This window comes from Cephus cinctus, unplaced genomic scaffold (genome assembly GCF_000341935.2).
Source record: "Cephus cinctus unplaced genomic scaffold, Ccin1 Ccin1_scaffold0168, whole genome shotgun sequence".
NCBI classification, from domain to species: domain Eukaryota; kingdom Metazoa; phylum Arthropoda; class Insecta; order Hymenoptera; family Cephidae; genus Cephus; species Cephus cinctus.
Window position 1 is genome coordinate 1419240 of NW_014332892.1, and position 23134 is coordinate 1442373.

At 44.4% G+C, this 23134-nt stretch overlaps 1 protein-coding gene and 1 long non-coding RNA gene across 11 annotated transcripts in view; one reads left to right on the forward strand and one right to left on the reverse strand.

Annotated features, from left to right (window-relative positions):
• LOC107264163 (fasciclin-2) overlaps positions 1-18332 on the reverse strand; it is a 34025-nt gene extending 15693 nt beyond the window's left edge. For 4 of the 7 annotated variants that reach the window (XM_025081547.1, XM_025081548.1, XM_025081545.1 and 1 more), the window contains exon 1: positions 14011-14129. In XM_025081547.1, coding sequence (XP_024937315.1) covers positions 14011-14107 — 97 coding nt within the window. In that variant the 5' untranslated portion in view covers positions 14108-14129. Of the gene's footprint in view, positions 1-29; positions 138-1796; positions 2275-14010; positions 14130-18084 lie in introns of those variants that run through there. The other 3 variants (XM_015732120.2, XM_015732123.2, XM_025081546.1) reach the window with 3 other exon arrangements.
• A 45-nt stretch (positions 18333-18377) lies between these two features.
• LOC107264165 lies at positions 18378-23111 on the forward strand. Of its 4 annotated transcripts, none has more exons than XR_003058733.1 (7): positions 18378-18728; positions 18810-19209; positions 19304-19496; positions 19555-20584; positions 20698-21207; positions 21685-21900; positions 21959-23111. It is a non-coding gene; the product is annotated as an uncharacterized LOC107264165 (long non-coding RNA). The 4 variants fall into 4 exon arrangements; XR_003058732.1 differs by having other exon boundaries at positions 19555-20227; positions 20301-20584; positions 20698-21900; XR_001536855.2 differs by having other exon boundaries at positions 18810-18990; positions 19050-19209; positions 20698-21900.
• The last annotated feature ends 23 nt before the right edge of the window (positions 23112-23134 follow it).

Genomic DNA, 23134 nt, shown 5'->3' on the forward strand with positions numbered 1-23134 from the left:
CCCCCCGGTACATCAGTCGAGTCTCTTACACACGTGATTCTTGATCGGCGTCCCAAGGACGTAGACGCAGATGACGGAAAAGCAAAACGTCGGCTCGGCGCTCATCTTTCGTAATTTTCCATAACCCGACGAGAACCCGTCAGGATATCTACGGCAAAACTGGTACTGGCGACCAGTTACGAGGGCCCTTGGTGGCTGGTCGGGCGTCAGGGAAATTTCATAGCCGGTACCGGTATGCGTGGACGTAGGACACGGCGCGAGAGCGAATGAGTAACGGGTGCACGAGGCGCCGGGATAGGAATAACAGGAAGTGCGAATTGAGTGAATTAACGTGGAGTAGGAAAAAAAAAAAGGAGAGAAAAAAGGGGTGACTGATGAAATTAGTAACTAGGAAATATGTAAAGTAACGCCGGAAGCATAGGACGCTGCGCTTGCGTTAAACCATACGCGAGCGCAGAGTCGCCGCGAGGTGACGTGTATTACGTTATAGAAAGCAGTAATGAATTCTTGAGGAACAAAAAAAAAAAGAATCTTCACCCACTGCCAGGACCAATAGAAACGTGGGAGAGAAATGTGTATATAGTAAGAAGCCCAACGTGCAACGCTACATTGCACAGTCGGAATAGACTCAAGTGCGCCGTGCAACGGCGTAGGAGGGTAATGTAAAATATATAGGAAAAAAAAGGACAAGCAAAATAAAAGCGTAGAGGCAGATTCACTCGCGTAGAATCTTCGAGAAGAAGCCCCGTAATTGGCCGGGAGTTCATCAGAGAGGGCTTTACGCGGTGTGCGAGGGCACCCCCTTAGGACATCTTATTTACGTTAGTTAGGGGGTTGTTGGCATAGCCCACCCCAGGGGCCATTCAATGTGGCCACCCCCTGCGATGTTGGCGCATACGTATATATATATATATATATATACATGTAGATTCCTACGTATCCGACGCAACGTACCCGCCCTATAAGACATAGACACACAACATCCTTAGAATTAAGTATATAGAGAAGGTATGTATATAGACAGCTATGTACATAGGGCTCTATGTAGAAGCGAAGGGGAAACTGAGTAAACTTAGTGACATGTCACTCGAGCTGGAAGAATTCGATCTACGCGCAAGAGGAGTCCCCACTAGTTTCAAGGGATAGGGAGGTTGAGGGAGGTAAGACGGTGAAACTGTAGCAGGAGGATTTCATCAAATTCCGATATCGAATTGGTTAACGCGGAAAGGAAGGATGACTCGAGTGGGGATGATAACGGGTGGGTCAGGGGGTGTCTCGCAATAGCTTTTCTTATGGCCACTCGAGGGTTTCCTGGAATTTCGTAAAGTCCATGGCGATTAAACTTTCTCGATTAGTCGCTTATGGTTGCGTGATACGCAGGACGGATTCTTGTGTATTCCGATAGCTTGTCGATAATCAAGAACTACCTTACCGACTGGGTGACTCGATGGACGAACGACAAAACTAGCGAGATACGTCCGGGGCGTAATAATCATGTACGCGACAGGGTAAGAGGCTGTATGGTAAAAAGACGAGATGATAAGATGACTGGTTGGATGCAAGAGGCTATAAAAGGAATGTCAACAAAGCTTTCTAGTAAAATATAACCGAGCGAGATAACGTCGACTCGAGCGACGTGTTTTTTTTGTTTCGTCTGTCACGTGAAATAAAATGTGCTTTCGTTGCTCGGATCACGTAAATATATATGTATATACATATGGAAACGTCTGTGGTGCTTGTCACGTTATTGCGAAGTAAATAAAGCAGTCTGTGTAAATTAAACAAGCCTACGATACCTCAAGGCTCCCCGGTTAGATCACAAGACGGTTCAGTGGGACGTTGAGGGTTGTTGTAACTGACATCCTTGACACACTGACTCCGGTTGGAGCGAAGATCAAATAAACACTTTTTAAAAGCAACCTTAATCTCGTTCCCCCGCGAAGAAAATTAAACGACGGTTTAACGACGAATTTTAGAACGTAAGGTACTACTACACAGCACCGAGTCTATTACTTCGCCGTCGGGCGAGCACCGGCTTTATTAAAATTGCACGTCCATCTTGTTCTCGCTCGGAAAGTTCGTTAAATTTCCTCTTCTCAATTTAACTTGAGTTTCGTCTTCTCCTCCTGGCTCCTCGTACCGACTCATTCGCCTCCCTTTCATTAGAACCTCGACCATACCCTTGGTGATTCAACCTCCTGATTAACGACTGGCAATCGGAATAGAATATAGAGAATAGGTAGCTCGAGGAAAAACGAAACTGACGTCCGACCATACTTTCCGATACTTCGGAACGCGCTCGTTAGATCGCGCTAGTGCGGCGCGCGCGGGTAAATTGAATTACTCAAACGGCTCATGGAACACGGGTTAGCTTTAAGGGAGGATATAAAAGGTAGTTAGGTAATTAGCAGAACCTTGAAAGGTTGAAGGATCGTCAGAGCGAGCATTCGGGGCGTAAGGTTACTTAAAGCCGCCTTTCAAAGCATCGCACAACACGATAGTCATCTGATATAGAAGTGAACATACGTGCGTATATACGTATATATACACATGTTATTTCATAGTAGCGTCTGAAGTAGAGCGCGAAACACGAGTGACGTAATCGTTACAAAATCATAAAGCGACGTTTAAGTTAAACACGAGAGACGACTAATTCAAATAAACTTTCTCATAAATTCTGATAATAAAACGACCTAACAACCTGATGATTTTTCAAGACGAATAAGAGGAAAAATAAAAGTATCATTACGAAATGACTTTAACGACTGTCTCGAGTAACGAAGAGGATTCTTCGTCGATTTTATTACAGTGTCTATCGGCATCCAGTCTAGCGATACGTAACAGTCTCGTTATAAGGATTGCTAGTGATACGCGTCGGCCTGTATTACGGGAAATTTTCCCAAGATGCACTTTAGGATAAGAGGAGACCAGCCAGGGACAGTTATCCTACATAGGAGAGAGCGATCGAGCAATTTTGGTAAAAGGGTTTTGCTATTCACGACCCTGGGGGCTAAGGGTGGCACCAGGTGATGGTTCACGCTAAAAGCCGGTTTTCCTTTAATTTATTGACCAAGTAAAGCCTGGGGTGCGGAATAGACTTGATGCAGTAACGTTTCTCTGTAATTTTTTTTTCTTCATTTATTTTCACTCCTCCCGACGCTACGAAAATTCCCATTAAGCGATTGCCATTTTTCTACTGATAGATAGTTACCAACAGATCCCTGTCGATTCACCAGGAACTTCGATGGCATCTCAATTAAGAATTAGAAGGAAGAAAAACATGAAAGAGGCTGCTGGAGCTGCACAAGAACATTCTAGAAACTTCGAGAGAAGTATCTGACTGAATTGCGGAGTCACCTTGCAAAATGACGTATATCCGTAGTCGCTTCGTCTTACGGGGGTAATATTAAATTCCCATCTGAGAGGAGAGTGCTAAGGTACCCCCTAGGACAACGCGGGGGTAAGGGGGTAGGATATGCCGACGACGTGAGCGAAGACTGTTTTGAGTTAAATAATTCAGTTTCTCGACTTCTGGTAGAGGGGTCGATTCACCCCCCTGCTCTGCCATGCCGTACCATCGCTTTATTTCAGTTCCTCCCGTCATTCCGCATTCTGCCTGTTTTCCACGATTTTCCGTTCCCCATTTTTCTTCTCTCCCTCTCCGTCCGCCACCCTCCCCCTCCTCCTCATCCTTATCCCTATTCCGCTATTATCCTTCACCCTCCGCATCTCCCGTTCGTTTCACTCCGGTCTCGTTCGCCCTCAACCAAAATCCCCGGCCTCGCCCGAAAGCTCCGGGCCAGGAGCCAGCCGGCAGTAGAGCAGAGGCATCGCAAGGAGAGCCATCCCGGCCGTCAATACTATTCCAAGAACCCGCCAGCCGACAACAGCAGTACCACGTGGGCGTTTCCATGGCAACGTAAAAACACGAAAATATAAACTTTTATTTCGGTCAATATCTTTTTTTAACGACTCCTTCATACCGACCCGAGACTCCCTCCTCCGCGTGTCTCACGTTAATAATCCAAACATCGGCCGTCCCTGCTGGCTCTCGCGCGCACGGCTACCGCAACTGTCCGAATTGAAAGTTAAACCTCGCGGCGTAGCTCGCAAGTGCGCCAGACGCCGTCTCGCTCAGTTTCCACGCTCGAATGGCTTTTCTCGTTCGTATTTCAGCCGAGCTAACGGAAGCGAAAGAGATTTCAAGGGGTTAAATTTAATTACTGAAACTTTCCCCACCAACCAAATCACATTCGAATGTCCCTTTTTCCTGTCAACGTCCCCGTAGAATCTAGGCGAATGCCTAAAGTCTAAAGTCACGCCGGGTTCTACCGATGGCTCTGGGACTCGACACTTGCCAGTACGATATATTAAAGTGTCCTGCGAGAGCGGAAGGCCAATTTGATGGTTCGAAAGTTCGGCACCCACAGACCCCACCGAAATTAACTGTCAATCTCAATTTGAGAATAGAGCTTCCCCCTTCGGCCGCCAGGGGCTATCAGGCGCATAGATCGCGCCCCGCGTCCCGAAACCAGAATCAGCCCCGCCATCAATTATAAACCAGGCTGCCGTGGATACACGTCCGTCAGCTACGTTACATTGTGTTATTTAATAAAAAGCTAATCCACGATCCGTCATAACGTGTGACAGTCAACTTATATTCACAGCATACATATACCCATATATGTACAAGGGTCCATCATACGGGACATACAGCTTCATGCAGTTAGGAGTGTTTCGCCGGGGGATGAAATAAATTAATTTCGAAGTGACCACCTTAACGAGGGTAGCGACGCCATTTTATTAGGTTGACCAGCATGAAGGCCAATTTCTCTCGTAACTCATAAGACACCCTTCGGATCTCGAATTCTCTCCACTACGGAAAAAAAAAAATTCAATCCCCCATAAAAGATCTGTACGGTCACAGTATCCAACTGCATTGTACAGAATCCAAAATGCACCCCCCATTCGACCCCTATTTCGCAAGAGGAACGACCACGGCACCTAACGCAGCCCTGGGAGTCCTACCGGAGAAGAATCGGTCGAAGGGTGTAAAAAAAAATTAATACACCGTAAAGATCGAACACGTGAAATCGCGTTATGGCATCTCGTATATCAAGTCCCGGCAGCCGATTTTTGCCAGGGGCTCTATTATTTCATGGTGCAAGTCAGCGTCCCGACGGGGCAATATCATCGTGCGAGCGGGACCCCGAAATAGCCTGGTGGGCTCAAGTTTTCCAGAATAATCGTCACCGAGCACCGACAATATCGATATATCAAAATTACTCGTCCGCGCGAGATATCGGGGTGGGAGAAAAGAAAGTACCCCTCAAGGAGAGTCATTAAATCACGAAGACTGACCCATCCGCCCCTGGGTCCCTTCGAAGCGGGAGGAACGAGCGCCAGCGGGGGATCGTGGAGGAATTAACCGAGGAAATCTGTTGCCGGTCAATTACGGATAAGATTCCGAGGATCGTTCTAACGGGCTGACGTCACTGTTTGCCAAACTGCCCCTACGCGCTGGATATCGTCGATGCTAGCTGCGTTATTTGCCAGCTTGGCAAATAACCACCTCTGTATCCTGAAAATCCAATCCCCCACGGTCTATACGTTATATCTCTGTGTAACGCAGGCCCATATACGCCTAATTCCAATATACGTTGGCCGTCTCCGGCTAAGCCCGAACCCCGTACGACCGTCAATTTTCCACGTCGGTGAGAAAATTCTCATGAGAATTTCACGGCTCCCCGTGCACGCGTTCGCCGTAGTTCCCGAAAAACCGTGCGTCGACGAGAAACGGCAATTTCAGGAATTTGCAGGACGCACCGTCGTGAAGGGGAGGCAGGAAGTTTTGGAAAAAAAAAAATAAATTACGCATATCTCCCCGAGAATCACGTGGATATAATCGGCACGCTGACCTATGAATTTGTGCAGGATAAAAATAAAAGCATCGATCGCACGGATACCGGTAAGGCTTAAAACGTGCCGATCGCGATCGAGAATCGGGTAATTTTTTGTCAAGGGATAAAACGTTTGTACTCTATCGATAAACATCTATGGGGCGTATATACGTGTATATATATATATATATATATATATGTCAATCTTCAAAGCAATAAGCCAGCTTTATTTGTATCGTGAACGCTACGAAGCTTCAGTCCCGCTGAATTAGTCCGTAGAATGCCACGCCCTTACATAAACAGGGTAATTGCGGGGGCGTCCGGGCGCATTGCTTGGCAGAAAGGGGATGGACTTTTATCGGCATTGTCACAAAGATGACTTTATTCCTGGACGAAGGGGCGATGACGAAACGAAGTATAAGGGGCGATACGAAGCATCGGCCCGACTCGTGACGGGATTTTCGAAAGGCGCGTGCACACGCCCGTCGACCACGTATTAGCACCACCCCAGCCCGGTACAGGATATCAAGGATAAATCAGTACGCGTGCCCTTCGATCCCAGTACGAGGAAAAAAATTTTAATAAAAAAAATTTCGGACTGATATCGCGAAAAAGAAATAATACTGATTAGGATCGAGAACGAGGGGATGACGTCACGGATCATTTTACCAGGACCATCCCCCCTCCCATCCGGCAATATAACGATATAATAAATCGTCCGTTCGAATGGAACCGCCGAAAAATGTAATTAACGATCGGCACAGGATATTCGGATCAGCGGAAACAGTTAAACGATGCGTTACGTGGTGACGGAGCAGTAGGGGTAAGAAGAAGAAGAAAAAAAAAAGAAACCAGAAATCGACAATAAATTCCCCACGACCCTCTACCGTGGCTAGGTTCGTAATTTGTAAGGGCCTGTATAGTCGTTAAGAGAGCCGCTCTCGTCCAGGAGGAAATTAGAGTGACTATATATATATATATACCGAAAACCAAGGAGATACTAGAAAAAGTAGAGTGGAAATGTAATACGAAGCCTTTGTGTCCAAACGGGTACTCAGACGAGGCTGGTTCGGTCCTCGTCTCCTGAGGCTGTTCCCGACATGACAATGACACTATAGAAAAATCACGCTCTAATATAGCCCCGTGCGAAAAGAAAAGAAAAAAAAAATACCCTAGACAAAATCGATTTCACCCCTGACCAAACGCGGTGCATCATCCGCCAGCTTTGATTCAGCGAAATTCGAGACGCCTTTTCCACGCTACTCCTCCATTGTTTCACGTGGGAAGGCCTCCCCCTGTATTAGAAACTATATATATATATACCTGCCGAGTATCTACATACCATACAGGTACACCGGGTACCTGAGTATCCCCAAAGTATATTAACGTATACGCTAAGTGGACCCTCCGTAGTGCATTGGCAGAACGCACGTGCGTGAGGTAGATGAATGCGTGGGGATTTATTGAGCTTCGAAACACGATATCTTTTTTTTTTTTCCCTTTTTCGCCGAGTCCCCGGGCGAACCTATTCATTGAACGAAGCTCCCTCTTCTCCACGTTGAAGAAGTAGGTCGTAGGGCCTTGAAGGTATCGCGTGTCACGACGCCACGGATCCACCCACGTATGACGTTATTATTATTATTGCGCGACAGAGAATTAAAAGCGGCACAAGCTACCCTAAAAGTTCAAACTGAAGATCCTATGGGGAGTTTATCTTTTGTGCGAACGAGAGAGGATCGATCCGAGTCGTTAGAAAGGTTTCGCCGCCAAGTGTCCAGGTCCGTTCCCTCTGGGAATCCGGACGACGTACTGGGAGGAAAGATTTTACACGGGAGCGAGAGAGAGACGGAGAGATACCTGTTGACGTGGAGGGAAAAAGAGACGGAAAACGATCGCCAGTCGCTTTCGAGAACACAGTTATTTTTGTACACCAATACGTTAAAAGTAGTCAGAAAGGTCTATCTGCTGTATCGAAGCAGATTGACCCAGAATCGGGGACAATTATTTTACGGGCAATTTCGAGATTACGAAAATTCGGATTGCAGACGCTTTTTCGAGAAAAAGAAAAAAAAACAAAGTTGTTAAAAAAAAGACAAATTCGACAAATCTACTTCACGACCACGAATTTGACCCCGGACTGTTCACGTATCATGTACTTGCATCACATTCAAGGAACACGTGGGTAACAACGTCTTAATGGCAGTCTCGCCTTTTGTTCGGCAAGGTGATTCGACTCGTGTCCCAAAGTCCCTAACTAAGTCGCCTGCTAACGGGGAAGACACGAGGAAACCGCCGAGGGAGACCCACGGCACAAAAAGCCTACCTATACGTACCTATTCGGTCCCCGTGCTGCACCGCGTGCTACACGTGACACGCGCCATATTGCCTTCTTGGCCTAGTATTGATCCTGTTTGCGATGCGGTTTTAGTATTCCCGACACAAGTTTTAGCGATACGTGTCCCGCATAAAGTGCGACTCTAATTGAAGATTCAAAGGATATAATTCGAAAAGCCCGTACGTCCCCAGGGAATCCTCTACCGTTCCCGATATTGGTATCCGGCCAGAGCCAATCCCCTGACCCCCCTGCCGGGTCGTCACAAGAGGCTTTTTCATCCTAACGAAGTGAAAATTGCCGTAATTTTTCCCTCGTTGGATATATCTGATTTTATCCAGACTCCCTACCCCAGAGGGTTTCTAAGGGCTTCCGGACAGACGTCGTCACGGGAAACCGATAGATGACGATACCGAAAGGGGTTTCCGGGTAATCAAAGATCTTTGCAATGGCTTCGGTCAATAAACTTACTACAGAGACGGTACTGTATAAATAAGACTTTTTCAAAAAAAAAGAAATTGTTCCACAGAGCGTTTCCGGTTTCATAATTTCCCTCCCCCCTCCTCCCAAGAGCCACCCGTCACCCCCCATACGGCCCATCTTAGTTCGCATTTGGCGGGTGGGTCGTTCGCGCTAACCAGGTCATCCGTCGCACGATCCCACCCGTAAGCGTTACGCGCCGTTAAAGAGCCTTTGGGAAACCGCGGAAGCACGAGGTTCACACGCGACGCGCAAGTGCACGAGGCGAGCAACCACGTGACGCCGAGCGTCCTTATGAAATGTATACAATGTTTAGACTACGTAGCAGGAACATACGCACAGCTAAGGGGACAAACAGCGTCTCCTGGCATGTACAACTAGCACGCGTAAACGTATGCCCCGTTTGGCAGAGGATTTCAGGCAGTAAATATTGAAAAAAATTGATACATCAAATTCAATATTTAATTCCAAAAAGTAAAATCTCATTGAAAACCATGCTGCAAGTATATACGTGCTTCTCGGGTATCCGAGCACGACGTTACGTGTTTCTACTGGGATGGCTGTCACGCTCGTGTGCACACCCCTGGGTCGAGGGATGCGGCGATACGATATGAGGCTAGAAAGAGAGGGGGAGAGGACAGGAAGTGGAAATGTCAGTAAAATTTTCATAGAAGTCGACCTTAAGGTATCCAAGGAAATGAGGTTGCGTCAAACATTATATATATATATATATATGTATATATATATATAATCCAATCGATCGGCAGAGATAAGAATGACGTCATAAACCTGCCAATTGTTATATCCGTTCACAGTCAGATCGCGGTTACTTGGAAAACACAAAGATACGAGATAATCGTTTAAATATGGTATAAGAAAAAGAGAGAGAGAGAGAGAGAGAGAGAGAGAGAGAGAGAGAGAGAGAGAGAAAGTAGTACGTCACGAGTTCTGAATCTACCCGAGATACCATTTGCCCAGCCTCCCTCGAAACAAGTAAAACTCGACGCATCTTCAGGTCCACGACGTAAACACCATACGGGACAAGCGTAACCGTGCGGTTTCAAGATATCCTAGCTATCTCGCATTACCTAGTCTCATTGTCCCTACAAATCCAACTACTTGAGTGTCAGATTATACGCGAGCCTACTTTAAGACTTTCGTCTCCCGAGCAATGCGTTTCTGCGTACGCATCTCGGTTGCATATGCGACGTCGCTCAGATTCACTGTAACTTCAGTATGCAGTGTGCCAGTTGGGAGTTGGGAGGGATAAGAAATTTTCAAACCCAATGGCGACAACAGCCATCGCGCTTATCCCACGTGGTACGAGAGAACTGATAAACCACCCATTTACGTGTCGACGCCCACGTTCAAGGAAATGCGTTCTCGTAATTTGCAATTCAATTGTCAGGGCTTCCAGGAGAATTTGCGACGTCGCGACGCGAGCGTCTCGGATCGTGATTGACGAGCAGCGTCCACGCGCGAACATTTCATAACGAGAAATCGGTGAGAAGGCGTGGTTAATGTATCCTGAACTGTCGCGTAAAGGCAAAACAAAAAGGGGTAGCGTTATGCTAAATTAAGAAATCTGATACCTTGTCAGCTTATGACGTCAGAGGTGAGGTTAGGTTTGGTACTGGGTACAGCACTGTTAATCCAGGGACAGATAAGAAAGCGGGTGACGCGTGAGCTACCCCCTTTGGACACGTGGGTACGTGGTGTATGCATACCTACGCACCTGCCATCTAGCGGCCGACGGCGAAAGCTTCGAGTCCAAACAATACAAAATTATCCAGTGTTTTTCCAAGCAGCGAAGACCTACAAGGGATGAAACCGAGTGCCAAGGGGCACACGCGAGAAGCCCCACAAATTAATTGAGGGTGAGCAACGGGAGGCGGGACAGAACCCCCCCACCTTCAACACGACGTGAACAACCCTTGAATCTAAATTCAATTATTTAACAGTCCACCCTTCGACATCGTGTATCTGGCTCGAGATGTTAGGTACCTGGATAGGTGGGTAGGGGCACGCGGCGAAAAACCACTATGGATTAACCCTCACAGTTGTTACAGGCGGATATCCATTATGCGAATCCAGCCCCTTGGCGTACATACGTATATTGTATATATACACTGAAGTATACGGTTAATGGGGAGAGTGGGTAAACTTGATAGCTGTCACGTGACGACACGGGTTGGTAATATTATATTGAAAAAAAGAAAAAAGAAAATTGAATACGTAGCTTCCGATGGTAATATTGGCAATAAGATCCATTTAGGACTAAGGTTGGAGAATTTCAGCATTTTTCTATACCTGCCGTGAGTCGGAGAGAGACAGACTTACTGGGGCTCACGTGCGAGAGAAAAGGACAGACAGGAATAATATAATAAAAAAATACCTTCCGACATCCCAACGGATAAAAAGAAACTCTTACGGCACCTTTTCTTTTGGACGTTACAAAGGTAATTTGAGGTATCAACGCGAACCGATAACGCGTATAAAATTTTCTTTCGACCAATAAAGGAGAGTAGAAAATGAAAAATAGATTTTGTAATTTTTTTTTCACATCAAATTCCACATTCACTTTCACCGCAGCATCCGTAAACTCGACTGTTAACTAATCGCGTTCCGAATTGATAAATCAACGCGAAATCGTTTGGCCGATGAATTACGATAATACGGCCGGACACGTTTGACCGATAGCTAACGAAAAAGCGCCGTAAGCTCCCGAGCCGAGTTCAATAATTTCGTCAGAACTGGACAAAGCGTAGACGTCAAAGTCGAGACGTCGTAAAGTTCGTCCAAAAAAAAAAGAAAAAGAAAAAAAAAGTTCCTGAAACACGTCATTTTTCCCACCAAACAATTAATCAAAATCAACCCTTCAGCGTTCGCTTGTAGCCGTCTTACCCTTAGGGTAATAACAGACGCGTGACAAGATACGCCGTGGTATCTTTCGTCGTATAGACCTCGAATTAAGGTCTATTCACAAGAAAAGGGTCTCCACCTGAATTACGGGTCCATTCAGTCGAAATGACTTTGTATACTATCCCTCCTCATGGCTATTAATTATAATAACCCAACCACCCGGTATATTCGTGGCCAACCCCTCCCGTAACCATCCCTTCGGTTAAATATTTGCACCCACAGAAATGATAAATCAACTTTTTGCTACGTATACGTACATATAACCCACAACTATATAACTACCGGCATTTTACAGAAATGCGACTATATATACATATATACATACACAGTAGATTCTGAATCCACCGAACTTCGCTTCAATCGACAATTATAATGCGACCCGTATGCCATTCAATAGGCATATTGTCACGGGTACGAATTTCTATACGACACGTGGTCTTAATTGTTCGCATGTCGATGAAGTATTATATGTACATACATGTTCGTTCCTTATGGGCTGTGGTGGGATTTAAACTTTCTTTTCGAAATTACTGGCCGATTCAGTATACCATTAGTACATTAGCAGGCCGATGATTGCTGTATTATTTTGTATATATATACAATTTTTGACGTACACGTCCGTCTGGTCGATCTTGCAATGTTAAAATTATATATATATATACTGGCCCCGCTGTTTATTTGAAGTAGAGTAGCTTATTGACTTATTCTGACTTTTACAACAGCCCAGTATCAACGTGCATGGACCAAAACCATAGCTAAGCAAAGTGTGACGTAATTGAATGTCCCGTAGCAAGGATCCGATGAACATGCATAAGTTGCGTAAAATTAAACAGGATCCTTACTGCACTTGACAATATCAATGATAAGGTTAAATATATCTGAAAGTAATACGTGGGACGTCCGTGTCTGGTATCGGATAAATAAACATACAGTGAGGTAATTAACAGCCAATAATCCGCCGGCATATAAATACAGAGCGAAGATCAAATAATATTTATCGTAGCGTATAAACGTTGATTGCCGAAAGATCGGATAAAATATTTATTACGTGCATAAGATACGAGGCTGGGTCAATAGTGTATCCAAAGAAGATGGGACCGGAGAGTATCGAATTGCAGATACGAGGAAGAGCGAACCAATAATAATGCGTCAGTAGTTCGAGGAACTACGAGGGAAAAGAAAAAAAAAATGTCGACAAAGCGCATACGAACGTCAGCCACGAAGCTGAATCATGAGCGAGTAGAAATTGCGAGTATTTCGCAAAGGTTATATATGACTGATCCAGAAATCCTAGGGAATTCGCACGTGTCGATTAGCTGAAGTTGCACACAGGCATTGCATAATAAAGCAGCGCCGTAAAGCCAGCGAGAAGCGAGAGAATAAATCAGAACAAAAATGAGAGATAAACAAAAAAAAAAGTTTTCGGAATAAAATCGCACGTCGATAGTCCGGCCAAAAGCTTTCACGATAGAGCTAACCTCGTTCAGCCCGGGTTAATAATAGCCGAGTGACAATTAAAAACTAGAGCGTAAACGACGAGCAGAGTTTACGAGAGACCAATATATTTCTCGGCGTCCTGATTCTCACGGATTTCAAAGTGCCGGACGGAGGGAGACGGAGGGCAGCCAGGCAAGAGGGAGAGTTGAGGTCGATCCTCTAATCCAGTTTGGATGGGAAGTAAGCGCGGTGGCTAACGGAAGTGCAAGCTAGGAGACACGGTTGACCTCCGTTCGTAATAACAACAAGAGTCTGGAAGTCTAGGCTTCCAGAGTTAACCGAGCAGATCGCGTTGGGTTAACAGTAGTTACTGTACGGTAACGGCCGGACAGGTCTGTTATTAATAGAGAAGAGTGGAAAAGAAAAGTTATTAAGAATAGAGAAGAGTGGAAAAGAAAAGTTATTAAGGTACCAGGAGGGCTCGAGAACGCGCTGCAGTGCGCGAGGTACGTGACTGGAGAGAAGAGAAAAAACGTAAATAGAGAATCCAAAGGAGCTGATCTGGCGCGAGGATAATTACCCTGGTTTTGAGTCGGTGGTCGTTTGGACTTTTTCGAACACCCGGTATACACGACTGTCATTATCTGTACGTTTCAGAAGGTGGCCCCCGTTGAAAAGCTGAAGGGCCCCCTTTGTCCGTACAGGTGCGGGTGCCCAGGTCGGCACGGCAGGTTGCGCTGGCAGAAATCCAAAACAGGTTTTCACTAAACCCGCGAGAGGGTCTCTCTCCGACACTGCGGATAGCGAACTCCTAACCTAAACCTCCAGCGCCACACCTAACCTCAAACGCGCGTCCCGTCCTCGGTAGCTCTTTTGTGCGCGGCTAGCCCATCTTCACCGCGTTCCTCCTTCACCTTCGTGGTGCCTTCTCTACCGTACCTTTTTCTCTCTCTTCGTCGTTCCTTCGTATCTTTCTCCTTCCTTTATTCTCGCATCTCCAGCTCTTGTTCCGCGTCCACGCATAGTCATCGACCATGCTTTTCACTGAACGACGAACCTCTGTGTGTCACTTTGACGAGCATTTAAATTCCAAGCGGACTGTTATAACCGTGGAAGACGCGTCTGGCGCGCATGCGCGCGTCTATACAAGATACCCGTATGACACACGTTGAAGGATTCTCCATGAAGATTGGGACTAAGTATATATTATCGACGAGTTGAAACGCGTTTGTGGAACATTTTTCAATACCAGCCCACCCCCCCCTCGCCGACCCTCGAGGTAAAATAAAGAAAATTTCCACTCAACGTCCGTTAAGAAGCGCTCGATTCTCAGAAACCTAACCTAACTAATAAGAGTCGGCGAGCATGTAAAAAGGAATGAAGGTAACTCGATACGATTTTCTCTCTCTCTCTCTCTCTCTCTCTCTCTCTCTCTCTCTCTCTCTCTCTCGCTCTCTCTCTCTCTCTGTCGTCAGACACAGCACAGAATCCAGAGTATGGACTAAATCGTAGACGTAAGGTTAATGTTATTTTAGTAATACGTACGTGCCACTCACTCCCTTATGGCCTCCGTATGACCATACTCGTGGGTGGTTGGTAGACTTAATTCACGTCAAGTACGGTTAATCCTCTGCTTCGTCTATCCCGTGACGTCATCGAATCTCATATTATTAAGAATGCCTCGGAAGACGATGCACGTGACGTTCTTACCAGCTCTTTACGAATGACGTGCAGTCCCTTTCACCGATTAATAGTACCGGACTGTATTACTACTGTTCTACTATACTATACCCGCTTCCCTATAGTATACCTCGGTGTACGCGTAATGAAGCGTGCTTACGCTAAAGAATCTGCCGTACCAAGAATTCTGTATACAAATAAAAATCATCCCGGGAGATCATCGATCGTGCGTTTCGTGTGCAGTGACGATTATGGTCCTGAGAATACACTGTTTCTCGGAAAAGAAGTTGGATCCTACGTAGATCGTCAATTAGGCGTCGAATCGTTGAAAAATATTTTTGAGAAAAGAAAAGGAGAAAAAAAATTATAAAATTTTTAAAGCCACAACCATTACGTTTACGGCTAACGGCTGTGAAAATTCCCCGTTACCATAGAAATCCGATTAGACATTCACTATGGCGATTGGCATTGCTCCTATTACGCAGAGCGTCGCTACGTAGACTGTAGTGGCGACTATCGGGACTTCTTTGGAAGAATTCTGAACCGGTTACCGAGAACGAGTACGAAGTATCAATAATACTGTATCGCGTGTCAAAGTGATACGTGGGAGTTTCATTGTTGTCGCTAAACGGTGCTAGGTCGATAAGGAAGAAATTTCTTAGTAGGGATATCAGAGATATCGGTACGGGACGATTGCGACTGATTAAACGAGACGTAGCTGTTATAAGCATGGTATAGGCAATTGGAAAAGGTATCGTGAGAAATTTCGATTACGGCTTGACCGTTGAGAAGGAATGACCGGGACAAATTGTGTTGATCACGCTGATAATTTTTTATCCAAATAAAGCCAGTTGCCAATTGACGTAATACGCGATTTCCATTAGCATGGGCCTGGGCATTGCGTTTTTTTGGGAAATTGCGACGGACAAGTTTTTATTTCCCATTTTTCGTCTCTTTGCTTAGGTACGATAATAATCCTTTCTTCAACTTTTTTTTTTAATCGATGTGGAAATTCACTTGGAGAACTTCCGAAGTTCATGTTCTTCATGTACAAGAAAGAAGTGAAAAAAAAATACAATTTTCGGAAATTTCCGTAATTCGCGATTTAGTAGCAGCGTTAGGATATTTAAGTGCCTCGAGAGACGCCAGAGGCCAAAGGACACTCGGGTCCCTTTATTCGTTTTAAAGAATGGCTGCCCCTCTTTATTCGCGTCGGAGGACTTTTCTCAATGGCGCCGTCATTCTCTTCGCGCTACGCATACCCCGGAGAGAACCACAGCGGAATGCCAGAAGGAATAGCATGACACGGGACCGATAAACGCAAAAGCGCGAAAGAGAATTCTCCCATTGTCTGTATATATATATATATATATATACACACAGGAGTACGCTATAGAATACGCGACTACTACACTATACCATATTACACTATACTCGTGATACCTGAACAGAGACTGTACCATCCGCCAGTTTGAAAGTGAAACGGTCCGACAACGGTATTCTCCGCCAACGGTCGTTTGTAAAATGCAAGCGTCGAGCATGGCCGCTTGCCGATGGTTTGTAAAGGAGAGCGAAGCTCGCGAGACGAGAGAGAAAAGTTATGGAAAGAGACGAAAGAAGAATATCGGGACGTTGAGAAGTAGGTAAAAATAAAGGACAAACAAAGGGCAACGAGTTGGAACGATATGAAATTGATGGCGCTGGCTGCTTCTCAACGGTGCGGATACAAGTAGAGGATGACAGTCGTAAAACGAAGGACGAAGGTAGTTTACGAGTACCCTGAATCTACCTTCTGCCTGATTCTCACCGGCAGTTGGTTATGCTGGGTGCACTTGAGTTCCTTTTCTAGGATTAACCTTGCCTAGGGGAGAGATTGAAATCATCCTCGGACGACCCAAGCGGGACAAAGAACCAGGGTCACTTTTCAGGTAACTCCTGTTGCTAACTTTTTCGTGATTGCCTGTTATAAGGAACCCTCCTCCAGGGTTTTAGGATCCTATTCTGTAGCCCGTGAAGGATTCTCAAGAGAGCAAGGTGAATTTTGGCGCCGTGGCAGGTGAAACTGTTTGTTCAGGTGTAAGGCATCCTGTCGGCTACGACGCCGTCGGAATACTTTTGTTCTTCATCCTTGGTAAAATTTCTTGAAAAATATTTAACGGGCTTCGTCTCAATATAATTCTTGAATACGAGCCAAGATATTGCTCGGTACATATTCTTGCTGTACGCCACAGACATTGGAATTATTGGATATCGAATATGTTTATGGCATGAAAATAATCGTGAATTAGCCGAGCATCGAGAAATGGCTACCTGACAAGGAGAAATATGTAGATGCTGAAATTCGTGTGGTATCTTTCAGATGCAGTAATATCTGATTTATTCTGACTTTATATTGACTGAGGAAATATTATTCGACGGAGCGAAAATCCCGATTCTGAGAACTACATGGATATATAGAGACACTTCTTCTAGGATGTGTATTTTTAATCGTAGCAGTACTAACGCACAAATATCTACTGCTGAAATAACTATTTTTTCTTCAAACCTTTGGGTCTACGGTGTTGAAATAGGAAACTTCCTCAAAGCTGCAGACGGTATCGATCAAATTAATTGTACACGTTGCCAAGACATGAAAAGAATTGTAAGATGCGACGAATCCATTCCAAGTGAAAAGTACGTATCAAGAAGGGTTCTGAAGGAGAATTTGGCGATACGGCAGCCATGCTTGTTACTTGCGATAGATTTAAGCCGTGTGAGATTCAATGAAATTCCACGGCTGATTCATTATAGTAAAATCCGATATAGATAACGCAATGTGTCACGCACTTTTACACCTACGTTAATAGTACACCGGTAGAGCCTCGAATCGTTTAGGTATTCAGCTAATGAGTCTCAACCTTCTAATTAAATTATATCGCGTAAAACCAGGAAACTGAAACTTGCTAGATGCTTAGATAACTAATCATTATTCCTAGGTGTATTTTAAAATTATATAAAGTACAAGGTAGGCACGTTAACGTTCTACAATAAAAGTTTCACAAGACTCATAAGAATTGTTCGTAAATATAAAAAGAAATGACAGTTACGTAGTTACCGAGGCCATTTGTAATTCGAAAAGTGTGATCCCGCCACTTGTAGATTTGAACACGAAATAAAGGAAGCAGCGCACATCGGGAGACGCGACTGAACTTTTACGGTAAAGAATTACATTCCAGTGAGAGTAGCAGCAACGGATGTTTCGTAAGTAACAATTGACGCTTCGATAAAGAAAGGCAAGACGATAAAGAGAAGTGAAGGAAGACGTTAGACCATAGAAAATTGTTTCTCACTCACCTATAAGGTGTAAGAGCACGAAAACAGCAGCCGCACGTCCACTTGCTGCCATGGCGAAAATAATTTTGTCTTTTTGTTCAGCTAATATTATTCGATGACACGCTGCATCCACTGACACACTCGCGAGTACGAGTTACTGCTAATAAACCGACGATCGAACTAAGTATGATAAGACATTAGGTATCGTGCTGATCTACGTACTGTCGTCACGGCGGCCGATTTCGGACTGTGGCGGGGGAGCTATTCGAGGCCTGTCGGCTCGACGTTCGGCTACGTTCGGTTACGTTCGCCGTTTAAAGGCAAGCAGGTACAGCCGAGGTAGCAAATGGACGAAGTGGAGAACCGCACCCACGGAGAACTAGCCGGGAATTTCCAACGGTTGGTAACACTGCCTGCTCTTTCCAGGAGACTGACGCCGCCGTTCAATACACCACTACGTCACTGGACATACTTTGCGATGCTACGACTTTGTCCTATTTTATCCAGTTGTTTTATAACTATTTTTTTCTCCACAAAATATCACGGATAGTTCTCAAATTCCGTGCGGTATGGAATGACACAGATTCTGATAAGAAGTCACGTTCCTGTTACGCAATGCGAATCATCGATTCCTCGTGCGAGAAAAATGTCTTTCAGCATATCATGTGGGTAAATAGAAATTTATGGCTGCCATATTGTTTATACGTTATAATTTGGTCTATTTTCTTTACATGAAATACTGGCAGTTTCTTTAACTTCACTGCGAACACTTTGATGCCCGTCAAGAGGGATGCTGGGTCTGACTCGGCAGGGGGTTCTTGTCTCTTGCGAGGCGTTGAAATGCGTGGGTTTGTTAGGGTGGTTTTGGACGGAGATACTTTTTGTTTATCATTTGTCACGCTGTTGTTTACGTCAACGAGGAGTCAGGTTAGTCTCTTCTTTCCTTTTCACTATCAGATACTTCTTCTCTACTCTGAAGTTTCCAGCTGATTTGTTGCTCTTGAAGAACAAAATTGCATGGAATCTCGAAGGGTTGTCAGACGGATTTAAATCACCCTTGTCACTTGGAAATTTGCAAACAGTACACAAAGCCACCAGTATTTCGTGTTTCGGTGTTCATCCGTCAGAGGCGGTAAATTTAAATAGGTAACAGACACCGCCTACTTTCATTATTAAATTCTATTCATTAACGAATATCATCTGATGAAATAATTATCTTGGAAATTTTATCACTATACAGCAAGTCCCGATACCACGAAAAATTCTTAATAAACGCATGATGAATCATCTGCGATTCGTAAAAACTAAGAGACAATAACGTCGTGAAATGCGCGACGTGGGATAAAAAGATAGAAAAAGAGAATCTGAGGACAGATGCGAAGAAGAGGGACAAGAAAATAAAAAAAATAAGTCACGTTATGAATGATCCTACCGTAAGTATCGTATTTCAAGTCAAGAGGGAACGGTTATTAAATACTTAAATCTTCGAAGATCTAGAGAGTCTGAAGGATGCTTGAAAAGTAAAGTAAATCCAAGAAGGATGAGCGATGCTCTTTATTATCTAAGGGCGCTGATACTGGACTCAAGTCAATGCACTTATGACTAAGTTATTATTAAATATTTAAAATGATCAATGATCAACGACGCAATGATTTCTAGCATTGAAATCAGACACGAGCCGCCTGTCAAAGGGACAAAAAGCCAGTGAAGGGGTTGGCGGGGGGTACGAAATGAATGATGTCGAGATTCTCTCTGTATTGGAGCAGGCTTGCTGGCGCCTGTAAGGCAGGCAGCCAGGCGGGCGCCGTTTTCCTGAGAGGATCTAACGTTAGTCAGAGAGAGCAAGGCTATCTGGTTTCGTCCTGCGCAAAAGGACAGAGATGTAAAAGCGATGAAGAGGAAGGTGGTGGTAAAGTCGTAGTACGAGTAAGAAAGAGAGGTCGAGCTGGTTTATCCCAAGCCATAAACGGGAGGAAGCGAGAGACAGAGATAAATAGAGTGCTACTACGTGGACAGAAGAGAGATGGAAAGAAAGGAAAATATACCTCATTGGCTCGCAGCCTCTGAAAATCCTCTGAGGTAACAGATTGGAAGACGAGAGAATGTCCTGTGCCAAGGAAAAGCCTCCCAGCGACCTCCTGATGAAGACGTTAATTTTTTTTAAGTATTTTTTTTTATCTATTCTCGACACAACTGTTATGTCCTTTAGTTGAACTTTCATTACGGTACACTTTCAGTCTCGAGAAACAGACGAAAGAATCGGAAGGATATCGATCAGTGGAGGATGACGAAAGTGCAGACGTCTTGGGGAGAGTGGCCATACTTGTTTGGTCTACCGCGAAGTATGGTGTTATTTTTCTAGGGGGTTACTGAAAAACATCGGAGAGCAGACAGAACTCGTTTCTTTTTTATCCGTAAAAGAAGGCATTGTCGTCAGTGTGTTTATGTCGGACACACATAGCCATACGTAAGACACACGCAAACACTGGTACGACGGAAGCCGGAAGTTTGACTCGCAACGGTATATTTATTTTTCATACGTTTTTATGAGCCACAAAGTTAAGTAAAAATGAAAAAGTTGTATAAAAAAAAAAGTATTTCTCTTCTAATGAAATTTTTATTAATTTTTTACAGCATGCGACAGACTACAGTATCGCCATGCTTGATATCCTGCTGTCAGATCGATCGGGTCTGCTAATTCATGGCTAATAACTGCCAGTGGCGTCCTATTGGAAAATTTGAAAAAATTCACAATATCCCCTTTTCACGCTGTCAGCCTCGACCCTGCACCTTTATACCCACATGAGACATATGCACCACGGCAAAGCACACTTGGACAGATGCAATCCGCGTGCAGCGTTATACATTTGCAACAGGATTGCTGCTAGCGAAGAACAGAGTGTGGTGTATTGTAGTAGCCTAATCCGATTACATGGACCATTGAAGTCGCAAGTGTGATCTTCTAAAAGGGGCTAACGTAATGCGCTTGTTAAACGTTGAAGAGAGATCAATATTTTCTATGGTGAAGGGAAAGGAAAGAGAGAGAGAGAGAGAGAGAGACTGAGAGAAAGTGCAACACAATACAATGCAACCCTACAGCCAGAGGATTTTTTTCCATTAATCCCCAATGAGTACTCATGGTCGGTAAGGATCTACAAAAATCAGTAATACGGATGATATTCATTCAAGAGCATCCATTGAGTGGTTAAGTAATCGAAGGTAGTTGGACAGTTGTTCAAATTCTATAAAATATTTTTCCTCCTCGTACGCACGTGCGTGCGGCCGCTGTTAGGCAGTCGGACTGGTGTCTGAAAAGTAACGATATACGAAGGAGAGAAAAAAAACGAAGGGCTGGTTGGTGCAGAAACGTTTAAATAAAGGGGCCCTCTGTGCATACAGACGTCTAATAAATGGGCAACGGGATCTTGAATTATGGGCAAACATCCCGGCCTAGTGCCTAATGCAATTATTGCTTTTAGAATATTGCCTCCATTTACGTATTGAATTTTAATTAAGTTTCTCAGGGACTACCCGCGGCGCGATTAAGCGTACATCTATTTATAGATAAGTAGGACAGGGACAGGGTGACTGTGAGAGATTTTCTTTTTTCACCCTATACAGTCAACCTCACCGATATCGGAAATTTACATGGACAGGTTATAAGTTCTGGAAACCTCAACCTCATCTTGTCAAACTTACTGCAAGCGCAAACGAACACACGATGTGGAAGAAAAAAGTTATCCTGATGTCATGTCCATGGCGATTCTTTCTGAAGGAAACTCCCGGAATTCTGGCGTCCGCCTCTGGAGATCTGGACACCCTCCAACGGCTATCTGGGTTAATATCGTAATATTGTGCTGCCACGCTCGGGAATTTGATGAATTAACTTTTCCAGGGAATCAATGCCGGATTTTGGGAATGCCTGGAGATATCGAAGGAAGTCAAATACGATATAAGGATTACACAAGGAAACTATACGAGATATTATCAATATTATCAACGATGCTACAGCTGAAAGGGAATTTTATAAATATATCAAAGTGAGCAACAGTCTACGGAAGCCTCACTCGAGCAAAGACATACACGGACCCTTCGTAATTGTACTAAATAAATGGTGACTGTCTCGACGTCTCAAGAGTTTCGCACACTAAAGTCAATCGCTCGTTCTACCAGTGACGTATAGTTGTGATAAGCTGAGCAAATGTAGCGAATACATGAAAAACACTGCCATAAGGTGCATCCACGAGGCGGATCGTGCACTTATGTCCAAAGTGCAGTATTACGGCTCAATATATTTATTATATTTGCGCACAACTGTGATACGTATAATTTGACGTAGCGTAATAATTTGGTACGCGTTGCGCAATATGCTTCGTATTCTGTGCGCACTATACCATGGTATAGTATATACATATAGTAGCATTATAGTAGCCCTCGTAACTCCAGGCTTCTGTTAGGGATGAAGTTAGTCGAGCGAGCTGGGAGAATTATTAGCCTGCGGAACCTGCGGAAGGGTAAATTTGACAGATGCACCAGGGATAGGCAGTGCATATATGCACACGTGTGTATCGATCGCGATGCATTTCCCCTCGATGATAACAGTCATTAGCAGTCATGTAGGACAGAGTATATTGCTGGGTAAATTACAATCCGTGAAAATTCTTTGATCCTACTGTATATCGTACGGCTATTGCAGTTGACTGTGAGAAAATATTAAAACGCTTGGCTTTAACTTTTTTTTTTAATCACTCTTTCTGTATTTTGTTGCTTTAATCAGTTTTCTCTGTTTCGCACCATTCACGCGGCGATATTTCAGTCGGCCTATAAAATGCGAATAGGATATTCGTATATTTCGTCACGCATACCCTCGAAACCGATAAGCAATATTTCACGCTTTACGTTTATTGGCTGCAATATACTGTGGTCGTCCATGGGCATCCGTATTCCCAATAGGTTTTTGCCTTTCTAGTTATTAAACTGGAATACACCATTTTTTTTTACAAACAGCCACTACTATTAATCTAGTTACAGACTGGTTGTATATATATATATATTTTATAGAAAAATGAAA